The following is a 20,671-nucleotide window of genomic DNA, read 5'->3' as shown; positions in this document are numbered from 1 at the left end:
ATCGCTGCAATCCTATATATGCTTACCTTGGAATAAGCCCCATGAAATTCAGTGGGACTGGCTCAATCCAGGGGCTGCTTTCCAGCCCTCGTTAGTAGGGAAGTTGTGGAAGCTGTGGCCCAGATCCAAAGAACAAGAAAACTAGTTGTATGTGAGCCCAAGGGGGCTTACACTTCCTTTCCCCCCACCCCCCCAAAAGAGTAGGCCCTGGCTAGTGCTGCATGATAAATGGCTTTTGAAACTGAGGGGTTGGAGGAGCAGTTGGCGATATGTCAGTAGAACCAGTCATTGAAGGGGTGTGTGTGGGGATAAACACTCCAGTGGGGAAACAAGGCCTCTGTGTAAGCCTAAGGAGCTCTAGGATTCCAGCCTGTGTGTGATAGAAGATAATTTCCTCCCATGAGCTGAGTTTGCAACATTGCCACAAACCAGCCCACGCCTGCTGAAATAAAGGATTAGATGGGCAGCGAGTTGAAAGCCTGCACAGCCCAGGAACTGGATTAGACATATTAATAGTCTATTGTTGTGTCTGATCTTTAGAACTGTAGAATTAATGAATTTCAATCTTTTTCAATCAAAATGTTTTGAACTGCATTTGTTGGTTTGTTGGTTTGGTTGGTTGGTTTCAGAATGAGAGAAGCAAGTATTTGGGAGATGTTTTAACACACCGTGATGAAGAGCGAGAGCACAGACACAGATCACACAAAGAACAAGAACTATATAAGGAGAGAAAGAGAAGGCATAAAGAGAAGAAAGAGCATGAACATTCAGCTGTGGAAGCAAATGAGAAGCTGTTGAATGAAAGAAGCCTCCCTTCTGGGGAAGAAGAACTTACGCCCAGAAAACATAAAGAGCGACCCAACCAGGAAGACAGGCATCATACAAAAAACAGTGAAAGAAGACACAAAGAAGAACATGAAAGAAAGAAGAGAGACCACAAGGTTTGCTTCTGCTTGTCTTTCAAGCCACATCATTGCCAGTAAATGTATCATTCGGGCCCCCTAACATTTTGTCTGAACTGGGCCAGCATAAGCAGTAGCCTTAGTAGCTGCTAGTTATTAAGTGCTGATTTTTGTTCAGCATGAGATTGAATCTATGTGTAATAAGAACTTTGGATACAAGCAGATTACTTTATCTGTTTCCCCAAATAAGAAAATGCCTGATAGTATTGAATACTGTAAGTCATTAAATATATTTTTAAATGGTTTTCCCCCCAGCGCAGTGAACACAAAAGCCATGGAAGAACCTCAAAGCCTGAAGATGAATCAGATCATCCACATGAAAGGTGTGCTCTGTGAGGTGCCTTAAAAAAAAAATTAGCAGCTGATTGTTTCCCCCCCTTCCCCAAGGAGTCACAAAGGTAGCATAGTTCCCCATCTCTTTCCACTGGCTACTGCAACACAGATATCTCTATGGGTAGTGTCCTGCTTTACGCACCTTGATTGATGGTGCTGGGAAGAGGGCCTGGAAAATATGGTTAACATCTGGTCTCATGGTGCAGAGGCTCAGTGTGCAAACCGCCTCTACAGCAATTAATAATACAGAGAGCCGGGTCTCACAATCAGTGAGATCTGGTTTAGTACGGTGAGCGGGGAGAGCGGGCTAAGCCTGCTCTCCCTGCTCACGCTTGGGGACGGAGCCCTGGGCGGCTGGATTGGCCACTCACACGATTGCCGGCTCCGTGACGGAGCCAGCAGGGGCTGGGGAGCTCGGGGGGCTGCATGGCCCCTGGAAGCTCCAGTATGCCCTACGCGAGCGCACAAGGCATACTGGGGAGACCCCAGGAGCTGGGAGGCGGCTTTTCGCCTCCCGTCCGGGGGTCTACTTGCAAGTAGCTGCGGCACGGAGCTGTGCTGCACTGCGGCTACTCACGATCAGATAGCCCGGGTTTGTGGAGCACTCGCTAAGGGGAGGGGTACTTGATCGGGTTACCCGCTCTAGAACCACCGGGCTCGCAGCCGAGCCTGGTGGTTCTCACGATCAGCAAAAATTGGGCTAGGCTCTCCTAGCCTGATTTTTGCTGATCATGAGAATAGCCCCAGGGTCACACTGCATGCATGCGTGGAAAGGGCAATTTTAACTGATTTTTCCTCCCCTTGGAAGTGCCTTCATGTGGGGGCGGAGGGTAAGGACATACTGCCTGCTCCTTAACGGTAACGGTGGGCCACCTCCAGCCTCAAAAGCAGGATGCCTCTGGGTACCAGTTGCGGGGGAGTAACAGCAGGAGAGATGACATGCCCTCAACTCCTGCCTGTGGCTTCCAGCGGCATCTGGTGGGCCACTGTGTGAAACAGGATGCTGGACTAGGTGGGCCTTGGGCCTGATCCAGCAAGGCTGTTCTTATCTTCTAAGGTTTGGGCTTATGCATCTCTTCCTATGTGAGAAAACTGCACATCACATATTCTACCTTACAACAGAAGTGAGGAATGATGAAACGAAAGTCAGTTATGCTTTTCCTCTTTTGCAGCTTCTTTGTAAGATGTAAAGCAGCTCTGAGAAGAACCATCTTTTTCATAGGAATGTTTTTATGGGAGGCATTAATTCAGTGTGACCTTTTCCTTATAGGACTTCAAAAGAAAAAGAAAAGAGCCATGGCAAGAGTGAAAAAGATAATTCCAGACGAAAAGTAAGAGAGTGTTCTTTTTAGATGTGCAGGAATGAATACAAGAATGTTGTGGAAATTGATAATACAAAAAAGTAAAAGCAAAGGACCAAAAATTAAAGGGTGGGAAAAGAGCTTTGATTCCCTTGTGGCAGTTTAGATTGTAAGCTCTTTGGGAGCAGAGATCTGTTCTCTTCTACTCTGTAAAGTGCCATAAACATTGATGGCCTTTATTGATGATGATGATGATATCTGTCATGATGAAGACAATTACTCAGAGTAATTTCCATTGAAATTAAAAGGCCAAGTTAGGCAATGGGGCAAGAGTGGGGTCAAGGGCGCGGGAAATACTCCAAAAAGCTTACCTTCCCCACAGTGCATCAAGGGATTGGTGGTGGGATTGCTTAACACTTCCACACAAGCAGCATGGAAGGGATCCAGGGCCGGAACTTGTTAATCTGGCCTAGGTGAATCTCACTAGGCACGTACGTTGCATTAGGGGTTTCTCCCCAGAGGCACCCATCTCTATATGCGGCCAGGATGGAAGGAGCCCATGTTCACACACAAGCAAGTAGCTGGGGGTAAGGGAGCACTCACTCACTTAACCTTGGAACAGCTGGAGTAAATAGCAGGGCTAGGCAGTGCTGCCTCACTGGGATCGGGCCCAATCCCAGCGGTTCTCACAGGCAGACTAACTCAGGCTGGGCGTCCCTAGCCCGCGTTAGGCTGCGTGTGAGAACATCCTCAGTGTGTAACTGTATCGTATCATGCGTTAAAAACATTTTTAGAAATAGCTAATGGATCGCTTCCCCAGGATTATTTCTAATGCCTGAAATTATGGAGGAAGCTAAAAATCTAAAAATAATAAATAAAAACAGATAATTCTGTTATTTTGAACAATGAGAAAGTGAGTGCGCATTTCCTAACCACCTTGGGATAAGTAAACCGCCTTGGGATAAGTTTTATGAAAGGTGGTACACAAATTGAACCATCAATCAATCAATACACTAAGTATGTAAAATATGTTTCTTAAGGTCAAAAATAATATTAAAAAAAAAACCTTTCTACAAGTTTCAAGCAGATTAGCCTACATTATCTAAAGAATAGTCATTACTGTTGGACAGCAGCTATCAGTATCAATAGGGCAATTTCCAGCAGGGCAGTTACGTGACTAACCGACTAGGTCATGGCAAACATACAAACAGAGTCATGTAGAACAAAGATTTGTGGCATTTATTGTGACAGATTTATTATGACACAAGCCTTCATGGCCCTTAGCCAGCCATCAAATTCATGGTCTTCCCCTCAGTTGGTAGATAGAGGATCAAACTGTGGTTTGATATCCTGGTTTGTGAATAACCATGATTTGAATAAACCACAGTTCCCCTTATTTTGACATAATGGGAAACTACAGTTTGTTCAAAACCACAAGCAGCAGCTTTCAATTTCCTTCCTTCATGCTTGAAGGAAGGGGAAGCACTCAGGCCCTGGCAATAACACAGCCTTCCTGGCTTTGCTGTGCTAACTCCTGTAATTCCTGCAGTGGGAGAGAAAACCTTGGTCTTGACTGAGTCCTAGATTAGTACAACCAATATATATTTAGCATGACAACTCCTAGTGGCTAAAACAGGCAAACAGTATCACATGCTGCCAGGCAGAAGGCGCTTAATGGAACCGCCAGCTAATCTATCATCCTTCTGCCTTTAGAAAAGGCAAGCTCTGTACATTAGATACAGTCTATCTTTTTTCTTTAGCATTTTTTAAAATTTATGAATTTGAATATGAATTTATCAGCAACAGAGCATGCCTTGTCTACACTGCTCTCTGCCCCTTTAGTATCCTTTCTTAGAGTACATGCATGCATGCACGCTCACACACACCCATCCACCCATGCTGTTTGCTTCAAACAAGCTGGGGGGTGGGAAATGAACTGCAAATATGGTGCTCAATGCTTCTGTTCTACCCTACTGACTTCTCTCCCTCCCCCTCACCCAGTGGGTTGGTAATTCGCCCGGTTGGGATTGAACTCCGCTACCGGTGTGGTTGGAGAGTTCAATCCCTAATTGAACAAATTACAAGCCTGCTGGGTTTCGGGCAAGGTAAGACTTGAGGGGGGAGGGAGGGAGCATGGGCAGGATGGAATGGGAACAGGATTACTGAGCAACACACCTGTGGCTTGTTTCTCCACTGCCCACCCCAGCTTGTTTACAGCAGCCCCTACTGTCATCTGGATGTCGTCCAATGTGGTTTACAGCAGTTTTCCTAAATGTTAAAAGTTCTGATCCCAAGGGGCTCATAATCTAATCCAGATTTGACTAGGTTCCATTGAATATAGTCATAATCTAGTTATGACTAGGTCACACTGAAATTAATGAGACTTATGTTAGTCATTGCTAAATTGTCTCATTGATGTCAGTTGTGCCCATTCATGATTAATTAGACTGGTTGTTGCCCTTTGAGCCCATGCGTTTGATCTTTGAGCCCATGGATTGAGTGGGTCATAAACCAAATAAATGAATTAATACATTTTATTATTTTAAAATTGCCATTTGGTTAAGTTTGCAGCTACACTGTAATGTTTTTATGTTGTCAATTGTTTTATATCCATCAGCATCACAAAAATAATGAGCTCTCAGCAGAAGGACTACGCCCGAAAAAGCAAAGAAGTGAAGAAGAAGAAGAAAATGTAAGGGTGTTATGTCACTATTTTATTTTATTTTATTTACATTTTATATCTTGCTCTTCCTCCAAGGAGCCCAGAGCGGTGTATTATATACTTAAGTTTCTCCTCACAACAACCCTGTGAAGTAGGTTAGACTGAGAGAGAAGTGACTGGCTCAGAGTCACCCAGCAAGTATCATGGATGAATGGGGTTTTCAACTCAGGTCTCCCCGGTCCTAGTCCAGCATTCTAACCACTACACCATGCTGGCTCTCCTATGTCATGTTGTGCTCTGCCATGTTAGGACCTCAGAAATTCCAATTAATCTCTCTTCAGAAATAAGCTTCATTAACGTTTTCACTTGTGCTGTTATGTAATAATTTAACTCCACTGTTGCATCTCTTTTGCTAGGAAGTGATAAAGGACATCACTCATCCCTCTTCTCAAAATACAGATTATGATAATTACTCAGTAAACTATGAAGATGATTTTGAGGTGAGTGCAAATAGACATCATTTGAAGAGGCCAGAGGATCAAATCAGTACAACTCATCCAAAAGGGGTTGGAAAAACAGGTTGCTTACCTGTAACAGGTGATCTGGTAGTGATCCGTTGAATCCATAAGTAGATGGGTTCTGCGCCTGCGCAGGCACCTCTCGGGCCGACTAGGTAGCTCCTCGCGACGCCCAGCCGCCCTTCTGCACGTGCTACTGATCACTACTTATACTGGGCGGTGGGCGTCTTCCGTTAGTTTTCTGTGCAGACCGCTTTGCAATCTGCTTCCCAATGTTCTGTCTGAGCCTCATACTTCTGCAGTGGGGTTGGTTTCTGGGCGGGTCTTATGGATTCAACGGATCACTACCAGATCACCTGTTACAGGTAAGCAACCTGTTTATCTGGATCGTGATCCGTTGATTCCATAAGTAGATGGGTGATTAGTTAGCTGCTCCCCTTTGGTGGCGGGTGCAGAAGGATGCCTTCTATGGCAACACCCTTTTCAAAACACTTCGCCCATATTCCGCCTGGCGTACCATGCGGAGGTCCACTGCATAATGTTTTACAAACGGCTGCTGTGAAGACCAGGTTGCAGCCACACAGATGTCATCCATCTTAATGCCGGAAAGATGAGCTGCTGATGTCGAGTAAGCCCTGGTAGAGTGAGCTCTTACTGTCTTAGGTGGGGTAACCCCCTGCAGCCTATAAGTTAATAGGATCAGCTCCACCAACCAATGTGCAATACGCTGTCTAGACACTGGTTTTCCCTTATTCCAGTCCAAAACACAGTCCAAAGTCCAAATAGCCGATAATATCCGTCAAGAAAATAAAATACTTTTTGCTACCGAGGAGCCCAAACGAGGTCTGAACGCTATGGCGGTCAAACAGAAACTAACGGAAGACGCCCACCGCCCAGTATAAGTAGTGATCAGTAGCACGTGCAGAAGGGCGGTTGGGCGTCGCGAGGAGCTACCTAGTCGGCCCGAGAGGTGCCTGCGCAGGCGCAGAACCCATCTACTTATGGAATCAACGGATCACGATCCAGATTAGAGAGATTTACAGTGGAAATCTAAGAAGATTTACTTTGAAGTAAGTCTCATGAAATTAAATGAGGCTTACTCCTGAGTAACAGGAGTTCACAGGATTGCAGCCTTAATTGGTGATGTCACTGCCACATGTGAGTTCTGTATATACATCATGTTGAATGTTGATCAGAAATGAGATTACACTTTTAATTTATTTAATTCAAAGGAAATAATTGCTACTGTGTTTTTTGAAGGATTATGAAGATGATTTTGATGATCTAGATGATGAAGATGAGGAGGAGGATGAAGATAGTCAGCAGCAAGAAAAGGAAGAAGTGGAGGAAGAAAGAGTGAGAAAGGTTCCTATAGCCAAGAACTCAGAAATAGAAGAAGTTCAAAAAGCAATTAATGCTGAAAATGAAAAAATCGAGAGTTTCCTTCCAAAACAAAGAATAAATGAGAGTTTCCTAAAAGAATGTGAAAAGGAACTGAAAATTGGTATGTGACTCAGCATTTGCTCAGTTAGAAATCATGAGAGCAACCAAACACATTCATTCATTCATTCATTTATTTAAGTAAGTCTTGGGGCGGTTCACAACTATAAAACAACAAATAAAACATTAAAATAAATGAAAACTCCAAAAAGCTGCCTAAAACGAAATCCATTTACAATATTTAAAATTACAAAAGTTAAAAGGCCTGGTTAAAAAGATGAGTCTTCAAAGATCTTTTAAAAACCTCTAGAGATGGGCAGAGTCTTATGTCAACAGGAAGCGCATTCGAAAGTCTCAGAGCGACAACTGAGAAGGCCCGTCCCTGAGTGGCCACCAAATGACTTGAAGGTAGCCACAGACGGGCCTCCGGAGTGGATGATGGGGATCGTGCAGAAAAAGATGCTCTCTTAAATACCATGGGCCTAAGCTGTTTAGGGCTTTATTGGTTATAACCAGCACTTTGTATTTTGCCCGGAAACCTATTGGCAGCCAGTGTAACTCCTGTAATATGGAGATGACCAACCAGGCTGCCGCGTTCTGTACTAATTGTAGTTTCCGGACTACATACAAAGGCAACTCCACATAGAGCGCATTGCAGTAATCAAGTCTGGAGGTTACCAGAAGATGTACTACTGTTCTGAGGTCATGAATCTCAAGAAACGGATGCAGCTGGCATATCAACCGAAGCTGATAAAAAGCGCTTCTGGCCACTGCCTCAACCTGAGAAACCAGGGAGAGGTGTGAATCCAGAACCACTCCCAGACTGTGTACCTGTTCCTTCTGAGGAAGTGTGACCCCATCTAGAACAGGCAGGTCAATATCGTTTCCTGAGTAATGACCCCACACAACAAGTACTTCCGTCTTGTCTGGATTCAGTCTCAGTTTGTTATCCCTCATCCAGCCCATTACCACTTCCAGGCAGGCATTCAGGGAGGATAGTCCTTCTCCTGATGATGTTGACATGGAGAAATAGATTTGTGTGTCATCTGCGTACTGATAACACCCAGCACCAAATCCCCAGATGATCTCTCCCAGTGGTTTCATGTAGATGTTAAAAAGCATTGGAGACAATATGAAGCCCTGTGAGACCCCATATAAAAGCTCAAGTTTTGAAGAGCAACAGTGTCCAAGCGACACCATCTGGAATCTGCCCAACTCCCTCAGACGTTCCAGAAGAACACTATAGTCAATAATATCGAAAGCCGCCGGGAGATCCCAAAGGACCAACAGAGTCACATTTCCTCCATCAAGTCCTAATTGGAGATTATCCATCAGGCCAACCGTCTCCACCCTGTAGCCCACCAGAAAACCAGTTTGAAATGGGTCTAGATAATCAGTTCCTTCCAAGACCGCCAGGAGCTGAGAAGGCCACCACCTTCTCAGTCACCTTACCATTCACTAAGTATAGAATTTAAGGCCATGCTCGTTAATGGGTGAGGCAGCTGTTCTTACTGTCTGTTGGAGGGCAAATAGCTTCAACCATGATTTAAATGATATTTAGCCATTTTCAGTGTCAGTATACTCATAGGACTAATTTACTGCATTTGTTATGGCTTTCCTAAGCCACGAATACTCATGCCATATGTCTCTCCTTTACTATTGCATCCTCACACAACTCTCAGAACTTTTGCGGGTTCTGTATAACGGGTCATTACAAGGTTTGCTTCCTCATGGAATTGGGATGCAAATGCTTGGAGTCGTAGAAGTACTTCCAAGGTTAAGTTATCCATCAGCGTTGGGTTGCTCTTCTTGGAGGACTCCTCCAAGTCAGCCTACTGGTAAAAATCACAGAAATCAAGGAGATGAAGTTGCTGCCCTGATTCTCCATTTATAATGATTAATTATTATTTCCCTATTAGCATTCATATTTAATATTATTGATGGATGGATTTGATTTGATTTGTATACCGCCTTTCCAAAATGGCTCGGGGCGGTTTACACTATTTTATACTTTATATATTTGATCTATTATCTTATTGTAACTATAATATATAACATATTTAATTTACTTTCTTATTGTCTTACAGAAAGGAACGATTCACCGTCTAAAAGCCCTGCTTCTGGGAAGTTCATTGATTTCCAAACTGCCAGACAACGACAAAGTACCAGAAAGATTGCCAGTGAGCAGAAGTACGTGGTATTAAAATAAATCACTGCATATAATGTTTGCAAGCTTCTTTGCGAGTAACATTTTAATCGTTTTTGTGATGTTACAAACGTTGTTCATCTAACAAAGTGCAATCAAGTATTTTTATGAGGAATTAGCCTACATTAGGTCTACATTGATTGAATGAAGCTCATCCAATCGGATAGAAGTAGAGATGTGTTTGCATAATTCTAGAATAGCAGTTTGCTGGGGGAGGGTGCTGGAGAAGACATGAAAGCCTTTCTGTCCCTTTCCACTGTGCATCTTGGTTGGGCTCAGATAGGGTGTACTGTATTATGTAATTTGGGAGTGATTAAAATTGATTACATCAATTTTATTGATTATATCAATCACTCTCAATTTATATAATATAGAAAATGGCACCGTATTGCGTTTTCTTCTGCATAGCCCTAATATTCTTCATTAGTTACATTTGGGAATGCTTGAACATGTTCATCTTGATTTAGGGCCAGTGTTCAGCTATCCTGGTATCCTTTTTTTGAAGTGAAAAAATGATGTCCTTATCAGTTTTCTACGTAGCATTTTGAACGCAATCCAGTGATCACGTGCCAAGATACTGTTCATAGTTTCCTTCTTGTAAAAAAATGTTTATGGACAATTGGTTCTGTCATAGGGTTTCTTCAGAATTATTACTTATCACACAAGAAGAGCCCTGTTGAATTAGGCCAAATACCTATCTAGTCCAGCATCCTGCTTTTCAGTGATCAATTAGATGTCTCTGGGAAGCCCACAAGTAGGAGATGAAGCCAATACCTCCTCTCCTGCCCTTGCTCCCCAGCAATTGGTATTCCCAGGCATAGTGTGGGTAGTATGTGCCATCATGACTAGTGTTCTCTGTAACAACAATAGGATTAAACGGATTCCCAGATGTTGACTACAACTTTCATCATCTCCAGTTGCAATGGCCTTTGGCTGGGGATGATGGAAGTTGTAGTCAACAACATCTGGGAATCCCTGTTACAGGGAACACTAATCATGACTAGTAGCCATTGATGGACTTCTCCTTCATGAATTTGTCTAATCCTCTTTTGTTTAATCCTATTGTTGTTTAATGTAACATTTTTAGATATAAAAGTTTGTTTTGAATATGCACCTAAAAATATAAAGTATGAATATGAAAAATATTCAAATATGCATCTCAAATATTACATATTTGCAAATGTGTATGTCATTTGTTGCTTCTCCCTGTTGAGTGTGTACATAATGTACAAACCCAGTTGGCATTTTTACAGTGTAAAACTCCTTAGTATGACAAGCATGCTCGATGGTGTAAAGTATTACACAAATAAAATCTTTCCTGTCCTATATAGTCCCCTTAACTTCATTGTCCTCAGTTAAAGTAAACTTGAATTTCTTCCATAAAACATTCTTTTCAAATGCCTGTGTCTTGATACTGATGTCTATGAGTATTGCTTTAGGTGCGAGAATATTTCTAGACTTTTCTTCAGGAATATTCTAGCTATCACATAAGATCCTAACAAGAGCCTTGCTCCATTTAGGCCCTGTGTCTGTAATTTGTGCTCATTAACCATTTTGCTTTCTTGTGACATGTTTTCAAGGAAACGTAGTTTTGAGCTGCTTCGCCTTATTGACCTGGACTTTTCAGTCAGCTTCTGCTTGCTGGATTTGCCTCCAGTGCATGAATATGACATGTATATCCGGAACTTTGGGAAAATAAACACCAAGCAGGTAGGGAGAGTAGCATGTTCATCCTTGCATTTCTGAGCTGAACATTTTTCTTCGGTTGATTTAATAAGGCAGTAGGTATGTCAATATTCGTGAAGTGTCAAGATGATCTTTCATTTCCCGTAACTGAGTTTTCTGTGTGGAAGACTGTGGAATACACAATGCAGAAGAAATAAGAGAAAATACTGTGTTTCCTAGTACTAGGGCTTTTTAATTCAAGGGCTACAATCAAGAATCTTCACAGTAGGTGCAATTAAAAAAAAAAAGTAGATGTCTAGTAGGTCTCCTTGAAATGAAATCAGTTGGATTTTAGTGCTTCACTATATTCATGATGTCAATCAGGTGTGACAACATCATTGTCTCTGAATTGTGCCCAGTATTTTATAGGAAACCCGAAAGTCTTTACTTTTCTCCACGAACACTAATGCATCTGTGCATGTATATACACACCTTCATTTTTTGTGCTTTGATTAAGATTACCAAGTCAGAAATTATTGTAAGCACTATCCATTATTATGTGATAAAAGGAAAAATAAATTTCAAGAAACACATTTAAAGAACACCTTGCAAATTCAAAATACAAGTGAAACTCGGAAAATTAGAATATCGTGCAAAAGTCCATTAATTTCAGTAATGCAAATTAAAAGGTGAAACTGACATATGAGACAGACGCATTACATGCAAAGCGAAATAAGTCAAGCCTTAATTTGTTATAATTGTGATGATCATGGCGTACAGCTCATGAAAACCCCAAATCCACAATCTCAGAAAATTAGAATATTACATGGAACCAATAAGATAAGGATTGAAGAATAGAACAATATCGGACCTCTGAAAAGTATACAGTGTACTGTGCTTGATTGGCCAGCAAACTCGCCTGACCTGACCCCATAGAGAATCTATGGGGCATTGCCAAGAGAAGGATGAGAGACATGAGACCAAACAATGCAGAATTGCTGAAGGCCGCTAATGAAGCATCCTGGTCTTCCATAATACCTCATCAGTGCCACAGGCTGATAGCATCCATGCCACGCCGCATTGAGGCAGTAATTGCTGCAAAAGGGGCCCAAACCAAGTACTGAATACATATGCATGCTTATACTTTTCAGAGGTCCGATATTGTTCTGTTCTTCAATCCTTGTCTTATTGGTTCCATGTAATATTCTAATTTTCTGGGATTGTGGATTTGGGGTTTTCATGAGCTGTACGCCATGATCATCACAATTATAACAAATTAAGGCTTGACTTATCTCGCTTTGCATGTAATGTGTCTGTCTCATATATCAGTTTCACCTTTTAATTTGCATTACTGAAATTAATGGACTTTTGCACGATATTCTGATTTTCCGAGTTTCACCTGTATATCAATAGGGAAAGACCTTGGTCAATACATATGAGAGACAAGTGTAATGGAAAAACAGTGCCACTTAAAGTGCGCATTCTGGAGCTAGAACACTGCACACTTAAAAGAAAAATCAGGGAACCATTAAAGCATTGCACACAGATAAACTGAAACCTGAGGTGAGTGGTAAGGAGGAACTGAGAGAAATGTTGAAGTATATTGGCCATTAAAGGGTGTCTTGCTGAACTTGCTCCTTTACCCATCCTCTCTCCTTGTTCTGCTATCTTCCTCCCCCCTCCCATTCCCTCCGGTTCTATGTATTAACTTCAGGGGTTTGGCTGGAAGAGCTTACTATATAAGAATGCTGGTTCAAACAGTGTAACATTGAGCACTGATGATGATGTGTTAATGTTCAAACATTTGCTTTTATAGAAACTTTTTGGGATTAATTTCCTTTTTAATATATATGCAATAAAGAAGGTCTTCAAAGGAGTATGGTTGCATGTTTGCCAGCATGCATATTTCATAGCCATTATATCAGCTGATTCAATTTTCTTTGTTGACCATCAGCCTTCATGTTGCAGCTCTACACAACAAAGTCCATAAACTAGCCTGTCTAGCTCATTCACTATGATCCTGGTGGACCAAAAACATCCAAGTGTCCATGGAACTCAGCAAGACAAGAAGTTAAGATTGATGGGCAGCATCCACACTAAGGGCAGGTTCAGATGTCTTAGAGAACTGGTGGCAGCTTTATCAACATTGGGTGTGTTGTCTGAACTTGCCAATGTCGGCATATTCCATCCTACTTACAGTCTAGAAGCTGACATCTGTGCCACTTCAAAACTTGGTTACACATGTCAGCTTCTGGAATGTAAATGTAAATAGAGTGGAATATGCCAACACTGATAGACTTGGAGGACATGTCCAGTATCAACATAGCTGTTCTGTTCGAAGTCGAGCTTAACGGCATGCTTCAGCAACCAGCGGTTCAGCTGAGCTGCTGGTTCTCCGTGACATCCAAGTTCGCCGTAAGTTAGTTATGATTAGTCACATCATGACTAGTCCCAATGGTTAGTCCCACTGAAATTATTGGGAGTTTAGTTATTCATGACTAAAACGTATCATTTATTTCAGTGGTGATAGGTCATGACTAACTAGTATGGATGTTACCAACAAATACTTCTTAAGACTGTGCAAACATTTATGAACATAGGCTTGGTAACTGTATGGAAATACTTTATTTTGGACATTAATAGTAAAAAGAACTGTTTCTCTAAATGATAAGCAAGGGCAATAATGTAATTTAGTACACTGAAGGCAAAATAATTCAGAGTACAGTGGATTTATATTAAGCATTGTCTAGCTGCAGATATTTGGAGCCAATAAAACTTTTAAGCCAAAAACTTCAATTTTCTATTTTAGGCCTATGTTCAGTGGAATGAAGATAACCTGGATAGGGATGTTCAGACTGAGGAAATAGAGACTCAGGAAAAGTGGACACAGCATCCTGGAGAAACTGCCCTAGTGTCTGGAGGTGATTATTAATTGTACTAGGTGTTTAAATACAGTATAATTCAAGAAAACGTTTAAAAAATAAACCTTTCTATGCATCTTCATTCACAAACAATCTTCCATAGCAGGGCTTCTCAAACTTGGGTCCCAGATATTGGACTACAATTCTCATGATCCCCAGCCACAGTGGCCAAAGGCTTGGGTCCCCAGACTGAGGTTCCCAAACACTGAACTACAGCTCCCATCATGGAGAGTTGGGTCCCCAGATGTTGGACTGCAACTCTCATTACTCCCTGCTACAATGGCTAAAAGTCATTGTGGCTGGGGATGATGGGATTTGTAGTCCAATAACATCTGGGAATCCACGTTTGAGAACCCTTGTTCTTAAATATCCTCAAATATCTGGTGTCACAAGTGTTGCAGTGGCCTAGTTCAAACATAATGCTAAACCAGACGATCTTTGAGGTGATCCATGTTCCTTCACAACTCAGATTCTGCGCCTGGGCAATAACCCCTGTGGAAGAATTCCAAGCTCCATGAGGCACTCTTCAGCTCTGTCGAATCGCACGCATGGTGCAACTATTATTTTCGATGGGAGAGTGCCTTTTCCCACAGTTCCTTCTTGAATGCTGCACTTTTTGCATCATGAAGGATTCACTCTGTCTCATCCCGGTTCCTGTGACAGAGAAATATTTCTTGATTCTAAGGACAGTTTTGCAGCTTATTCTCTGGATTTTGTCTCTACTTCTCAGTGAATTTCTGGCTTCAACAACTGTCTCTTTTCTGATTTCTTCATCTCACCCCTCTCTGTTGGTCTAATCAACATTAGGAATACTTTAAAAAAGTGTGCCTTTTGTAGGTGTACTTTACTATCCTTTGACAGGCACGACAAATGTTTAATCTGCCTAGGAGAGGGACATAACGTGAAATCCTGCAAGTTTCGCCTTTTCAAGGTGAACTCAGAAAAGCAGAGAACTTCATCTTTGAGTGACACTCTACAAAACCGATCTCAGACTGCTGACTTCATTGCCAAAATTGCCACTCCCATCAACAATGACTGCATTGATGTCAGCCAACAGTTGCCCCTCGGGATTGAGGGAGACTTCAGGGGATTCCAGTGCCTTTGCATCTCAAGCTCATTCTAACAGGGAGACGTCCTTTAAAAAACTGGAATCAGTGGACAAGGATGCTCAGTGTCATCACCATAAGAAGTGCAAATATGAGCGGTTGGGCTTGTTCAGTTCCAAACATCACCACATGTCAACGTTGACGTTAAAACCATCTGCATTCTTGACATTGAGATTGTCAATGTTGAAACCAACAATGGTGTCAACCTCACAGCTATCTCCTCATACTCCCTCACCTTCAACTGTGCAGGGAGAATATTGAAGCATTCAGCCGTCGACATTGGGTGCACCACCGATGTTGACATCAACACTGATAACTACCTCTACACCAATGCTGACATTGATCACTTTTGACAAAACCATTCGACTCTGACATTGACATCAACAGCTATTTGCCCAATGTCGTTGGCTGCCAGACCAGAATTAATTGTGACTATGGTATTGATACTGACAACACCATTAACAAGCAAAAAGGACACCCCTATACAGAGTATACCACAAGCCATGTCACCTGTCATAATCGACTTTTATCCAGACTCTTCTCCAGCGCAGTCTATGCATTTGATCTCTAGCAAGGAAGGGCACCTTTTATCCAGAGAGCCTTCCCCAATATCTCAAGAAAAGCTGACTTCCAGAAACCTGGAGTCTTTAATCAGCTCTACTGTTAGTACCCTGTCGGGTTTTACCATTAAAGGTTTCCCCTTGCATGGGCTGGACAGAGATGAGGATGTGGAATCTGTACCAACTCCAAAGACTGCATTGGCATCCCCTGCAAAAATGACTCCATGTTGCTCCCCTTCTTACCCCTGAAGAGAGAGAGAAATCATCACTCTGCTCCACATTTTGTGTTCATAACACAAGCAATGGACTACTGGAGCTCTCCAGGGGCCCTGGACCCAGGCTGGACCCTGAACTCATGTTTTATAGAGATCTTTACTACTTGCCTTCACCTGCATTCCTGTATGACTTTGAGTATAGACTATGGAAATCTGTGAAACTCAAAGGTGATCTGGAGAAAGCTCATGCAAAAGAGGATGAGTTTACTCAAAAACCTGTGACAGAGTCTCCTTTCAAGAGGCCAAAAGCTCCTAGCAGCCCCACTGAAACGAGTAACTATGTCTCCAGTTTATACTCACTGGACTGAACCAGTCCTCAACCAACACTCTCTGGCTCCAGAAAAATAGCCTGGGAAGAGAGAGAGAGAGAGAGAGCACATTCTGAAGGGGAATACAACTCTAGTTCCTCTTCTGAGGGGGACTCCATTCAAACAGAGAACCCCTCAGTTCCTTCCCCCGGTGAAACTGTAGTGCATCCTCCATCTAACTCGCCTACAGAGGAGACTAAGTCGTACCAAATTCAAGTGGCAGACATGCAAAAGCTTTAGGCTTGGAATTAAAAGCACCAATGCCTGAGGTCTGGAACCCCGTGTATGACTTCATGGCCAATTCCTCAGCTGCCCAGCCAGAATCTCTGCAAATGCTGCCTGTCCTTGCCATTCTGCAAAAGAGTGCTGGGATGCACTATCAGCCTCTACATCAACATCGAAGAGGCTGTAGAGTTGGTATGGGATACAAGAGGAGTCCTGTCCCTTCTTTAAGCACCCTCTGCCAAATTCGCTGGTGGCTGATTGTGCTGCAAGCAATAAATCAGGCAGAACACTCTGAGCTGCAGTGGATAAGGAAGGGAGGAAATGAGATGTGATGGGGTGTAGATTTTCCTCTATATCATGCTTGGCCATTAAAATATCTAACTCTATGGCCTGCATGGCGAAATACCATTACTTTGTTTGGGATAATCTCAAAGAGGACTTGAAGGATGTCTCATAGGACATCATCAGACAACATTTAAACATGGCAAAGCACCTTGCAGAGACTGAGTCACTATCCATCAAAGGTGCTGTGTCTCTTGGAGACACGCTTGGTTGTGCTCTACATCCCTTCAACGTATTTATTTATTTAAATATATGAAAGATAAAATCGAGAATCTGCCATTTGATGGGGTCAATCTGTTCAGTACACAGACGAGACAATGGAGAAAATCCCCCAAAGTATAGATCCTTTGGCAGGCAAAAATACTAATTCAAGCAGTCAGAGCACACAGATTATAAAAAGTCTTTTAGATATACTCCTAAACAACAATACAACCCTAGACAAAGGCAACAACAGAAGGACCAAGCCTCAAGACCAGCCTAAGCTTACGTTTTGATGTTTTGGACCGGGAAATATTTCAAACACAACTCCCTTTCCCCATGCTTGGTGTCTCATCACATTTGATGCCTGGGTGTTGTCCATAATAATGACATGCTATGCCATCAAGTTTACGAGCTGCCCCATATTCACAGGGAGAAAAAACACCCACTCAGCTTCTACCTTAGCAGACGTGCTATGGTTTCTAGATAAGGGAGATGATAGAACTTGTCTCTTTGAAAAACTAGACTATTATTCAAGATATTTCCAAATTCCCAAATGGGATGGATGCTCTGTCCAATTATGGACTTCTGCAACCTAAACAAGTATGTAAAACCCAGGAAATTCAGAATGATCACCTTGCAAGGTATTCTTTCCGCACTAACAAGGGAAGAGTGGTTTGTGACATTAGAACTGAAGGATTTCTATTTCCACATGGGAATACGGCCAGAACACAGGAAGTACTTAAGATTCACGCTCGGTCCACAAAATTACCAGTATGCGGTCCTGCCATTCGGACTCTCAACAGTGCCCTGTGTCTTTACAAAGTGTTTCAGCACCATAATAGCAGCTGAGGACATGGGGCATCTCAGTTTACCCTTACCTGGAGAACTGGTTGCTGATATCAGAGTGCAAGGACACCCTAGTCTGTCAGGTCCAGTACACACTGGACCTGCTAACAGAACTAGGAATCAGAGTTAGTTTGAAGAAATGGGTCCTAACATTGCAAAAACGAATTAAGTTAATTGGAGCGGTTCTGTACTCACAGATGAAAAGAGTGTATCTTCCGGAAGACAGGAAACACTTAATCGTAGAACTAATCTCCGCATTCTTCCTCAGTCTAAAGCAAAGAGCTCATTCTCTCTCAGTCTAAAGCAAAGATAGTTCAAAGACTGTTAGGCCTGATGGCCTTATGCACAGTGACCATGCCCCATGCAAGACTTCAGATGTGTAGGTTCCAAAATTGGTTTCTGTCAGCATTCAAACCGCATTACAACAGTTAGAACATGTGGCTGACACTTCCATCACCTGTACTAAAATCCCTACAATGGTGGACCAGGACGGACTCCCTCTCAGTGGATATGGCCTTCAAGCTTCCACTCCATCGCTAACAGTGGTGTCAGACACCTTTCTGAAAGGTTGGGAAGCCCACTGCGGAGGGTTCCACGCCCAAGGCAGATGGACACTACAACAAGAGTCCCTTCACATGCACTTCCTGGAATTACTGGCAGTGCTCCATGCCCTAAAATCCTTCCTACCCCTTATAAATAATCAAGTAGTGCAGGTTCTGATAGACAACACAATGGCAATTGCCTACATCAGCTGCCACGTGGGGAAGGTCTCTTGGTCCCTCTGCAACTTAGTGCTGCAGCTGTGGGAATGGAGCATAAACCACCCCATCCATCCAGTTGCCTTGCACATCAAGGGCACAGACAACACCCTGGCGGATGCACTGAGCAGACACTTCAACCCCTCCCAGCATCACAAATGCAGATCCAGAACTTCTCCAGGACATCTTTCGGATCTGAGGAACCTCATAGATGGACCTGTTTGTGACACATTACAAAAAAAGAAAGAAAAGAAAACTATACTGCTCCAGGGCAGGCGTAGGAAAGAACTCCATGGAAGACACCTTCCAGATGCCCTGGAAAAAACACTTCTATCTCTTCCCTCCCTTTCCCCTGCTCTCCAAGAGCATGAGCAAAATACTATAGTCATGGACTTTGTGCATCCTACACACTGACAGCCCATGGTTTCCCATCCTTCTTCCATCCCATCTGTCTCAGGGACATCATCAATGCTGCTCACTCACCAAAATCTTATTTTACAGGGAGCAGGCCATGTCTTCCATCCCAACCTCCAGGTTTCGAACCTGACCATCTGGAAGCTCAACTGTTGGATACTATCTTCCTAATGAAAGAAAGGAGTCAACATGGAGGAATTATGTGTTCATGTGGAAAGGTTTTACTCTGCATGCTGCATCCAAGGGCTTTGACCCTTACAATGTATCGATCCATCAACTCCTTCTATATCTGACAAGTCTAAAACAATCCGGACTTTCAAATCCTTCTCTCAAAATTCACTTAGCAGCACTCTCTGCAAGACACCCAGGCTGGGAAGGACACACAGTGTTTATTCAAAGGAATAAATCACCTCTTCCAACCAGACAGAGGGCCAATAGAACCACAGTGTCTTTCATTGATCTTATCCTCACTTACCTTCACTTCCCTTAAATCTCTATCCTTAAAGGTTGCCTTCCTGGTTGCCATAACATCGGCAAGGAGAGTCAGCAAGCTAACAGCTCTTCAGGTTGACTCTCCTTACACCAAAAAATGGGGGGGAAATGAGGGTGCGTCTTATGGTCCAAATGCTGTCGCCCGCCCGCCTGGATTAGGGGCCGAATCAGCCCAAGGTACTGCCGCCGCCTCCCGCCTGCCCGCCCTCCCAGCTGCCCGAGTCCTCACCACCTTCAGGGACCCGCAATTGGAGAAGAGGAGCTCGCAAACAGAGCTCCTCTCTCTGCAAAGCCTCGGCCCGAACTGGCGCTTTGGGCGCAAAGGACTCCTGGGAGTTCCGAAGAGCGTCGGAACTCCCAGGCGTCCTTTGTGCCCAAAGCACCAGTTTGGGCCGAGGCTTTGCAGAGAGAGGAGCTCTGTTTGTGTGCTCCTCTCTCCTTCTCCAATTGCGGGTCCCTGAAGGTGATGAGGACTCGGGCAGCTGGGAGGGTGGGCAGGTGGGCGGTGGCGGCGGCGGCAGTATCTTGGGCCGATTCGGCCCCTAATCCGGGCGGGCGGCGGCGGCGGCAGTATCTTGGGCCGATTCGGCCCCTAATCCGGGGGTGCGTCTTATGGTCAGGTGCGTCTTATGGTCTGAAAAATACGGTAGCTTACCTGTAAGATGATGTTTCTGGTGATCCATGTTCACTCACAGCACCTGCCCATCTTACCCTTCTGCTAGGATACTTAGCCTGGAATTCTTCCGCAGAGGTTACTGCATAGGTGCAGAACCCAAGTTGTGAGTGAACATGGATTCACCTAAGTTTGAGAACCCCTGCGCTAAACCATGGTCTAGCATTATGTACATGAGCAAACACAAGTTTCTGGTTTGATATTTAAAAATACTCTGTTTTGTGATTTTTTAAAAAAGAAAAGCTGGTTTCCTGTATTCGGATAACACAAAAACCAGTGATTTGTCTTAAACCAAGAATAGAAGCTTTAAATTGCCTCCCCTCACATATGAGGGAAGGAGGGAGAGGAAGTGGAACACATGGACCCAAGACCTGTACCTGCTCGTGCATGTAATACTAAAACATGATTTATCATTATGTTTGTTACACTTGTGTGCTGCTTATACTATTGAGGATGACTGAGA

General features: G+C 43.3%; 1 protein-coding gene across 2 annotated transcripts in view; it reads left to right on the top strand.

Moving 5' to 3' along the window:
• Positions 1-20,671, top strand: part of DYNC2I1 (dynein 2 intermediate chain 1) — a 70,906-nt gene that overhangs the window by 29,732 nt on the left and 20,503 nt on the right. For both annotated transcript variants that reach the window (XM_053259169.1, XM_053259168.1), the window contains exons 5-13: positions 630-941; positions 1,218-1,285; positions 2,566-2,626; positions 5,214-5,288; positions 5,675-5,758; positions 7,037-7,280; positions 9,304-9,406; positions 11,003-11,132; positions 13,897-14,008. In XM_053259169.1, coding sequence (XP_053115144.1) covers positions 630-941; positions 1,218-1,285; positions 2,566-2,626; positions 5,214-5,288; positions 5,675-5,758; positions 7,037-7,280; positions 9,304-9,406; positions 11,003-11,132; positions 13,897-14,008 — 1,189 coding nt within the window. The remainder of the gene's footprint in view (positions 1-629; positions 942-1,217; positions 1,286-2,565; positions 2,627-5,213; positions 5,289-5,674; positions 5,759-7,036; positions 7,281-9,303; positions 9,407-11,002; positions 11,133-13,896; positions 14,009-20,671) is intronic.

The sequence above is a fragment of the Hemicordylus capensis genome, chromosome 6, assembly GCF_027244095.1.
Source record: "Hemicordylus capensis ecotype Gifberg chromosome 6, rHemCap1.1.pri, whole genome shotgun sequence".
In the NCBI taxonomy this organism is placed as follows: domain Eukaryota; kingdom Metazoa; phylum Chordata; class Lepidosauria; order Squamata; family Cordylidae; genus Hemicordylus; species Hemicordylus capensis.
The sequence above is the reverse complement of the archived record's forward strand: the minus strand, read 5'-3'. Positions and strand labels throughout refer to the sequence as shown.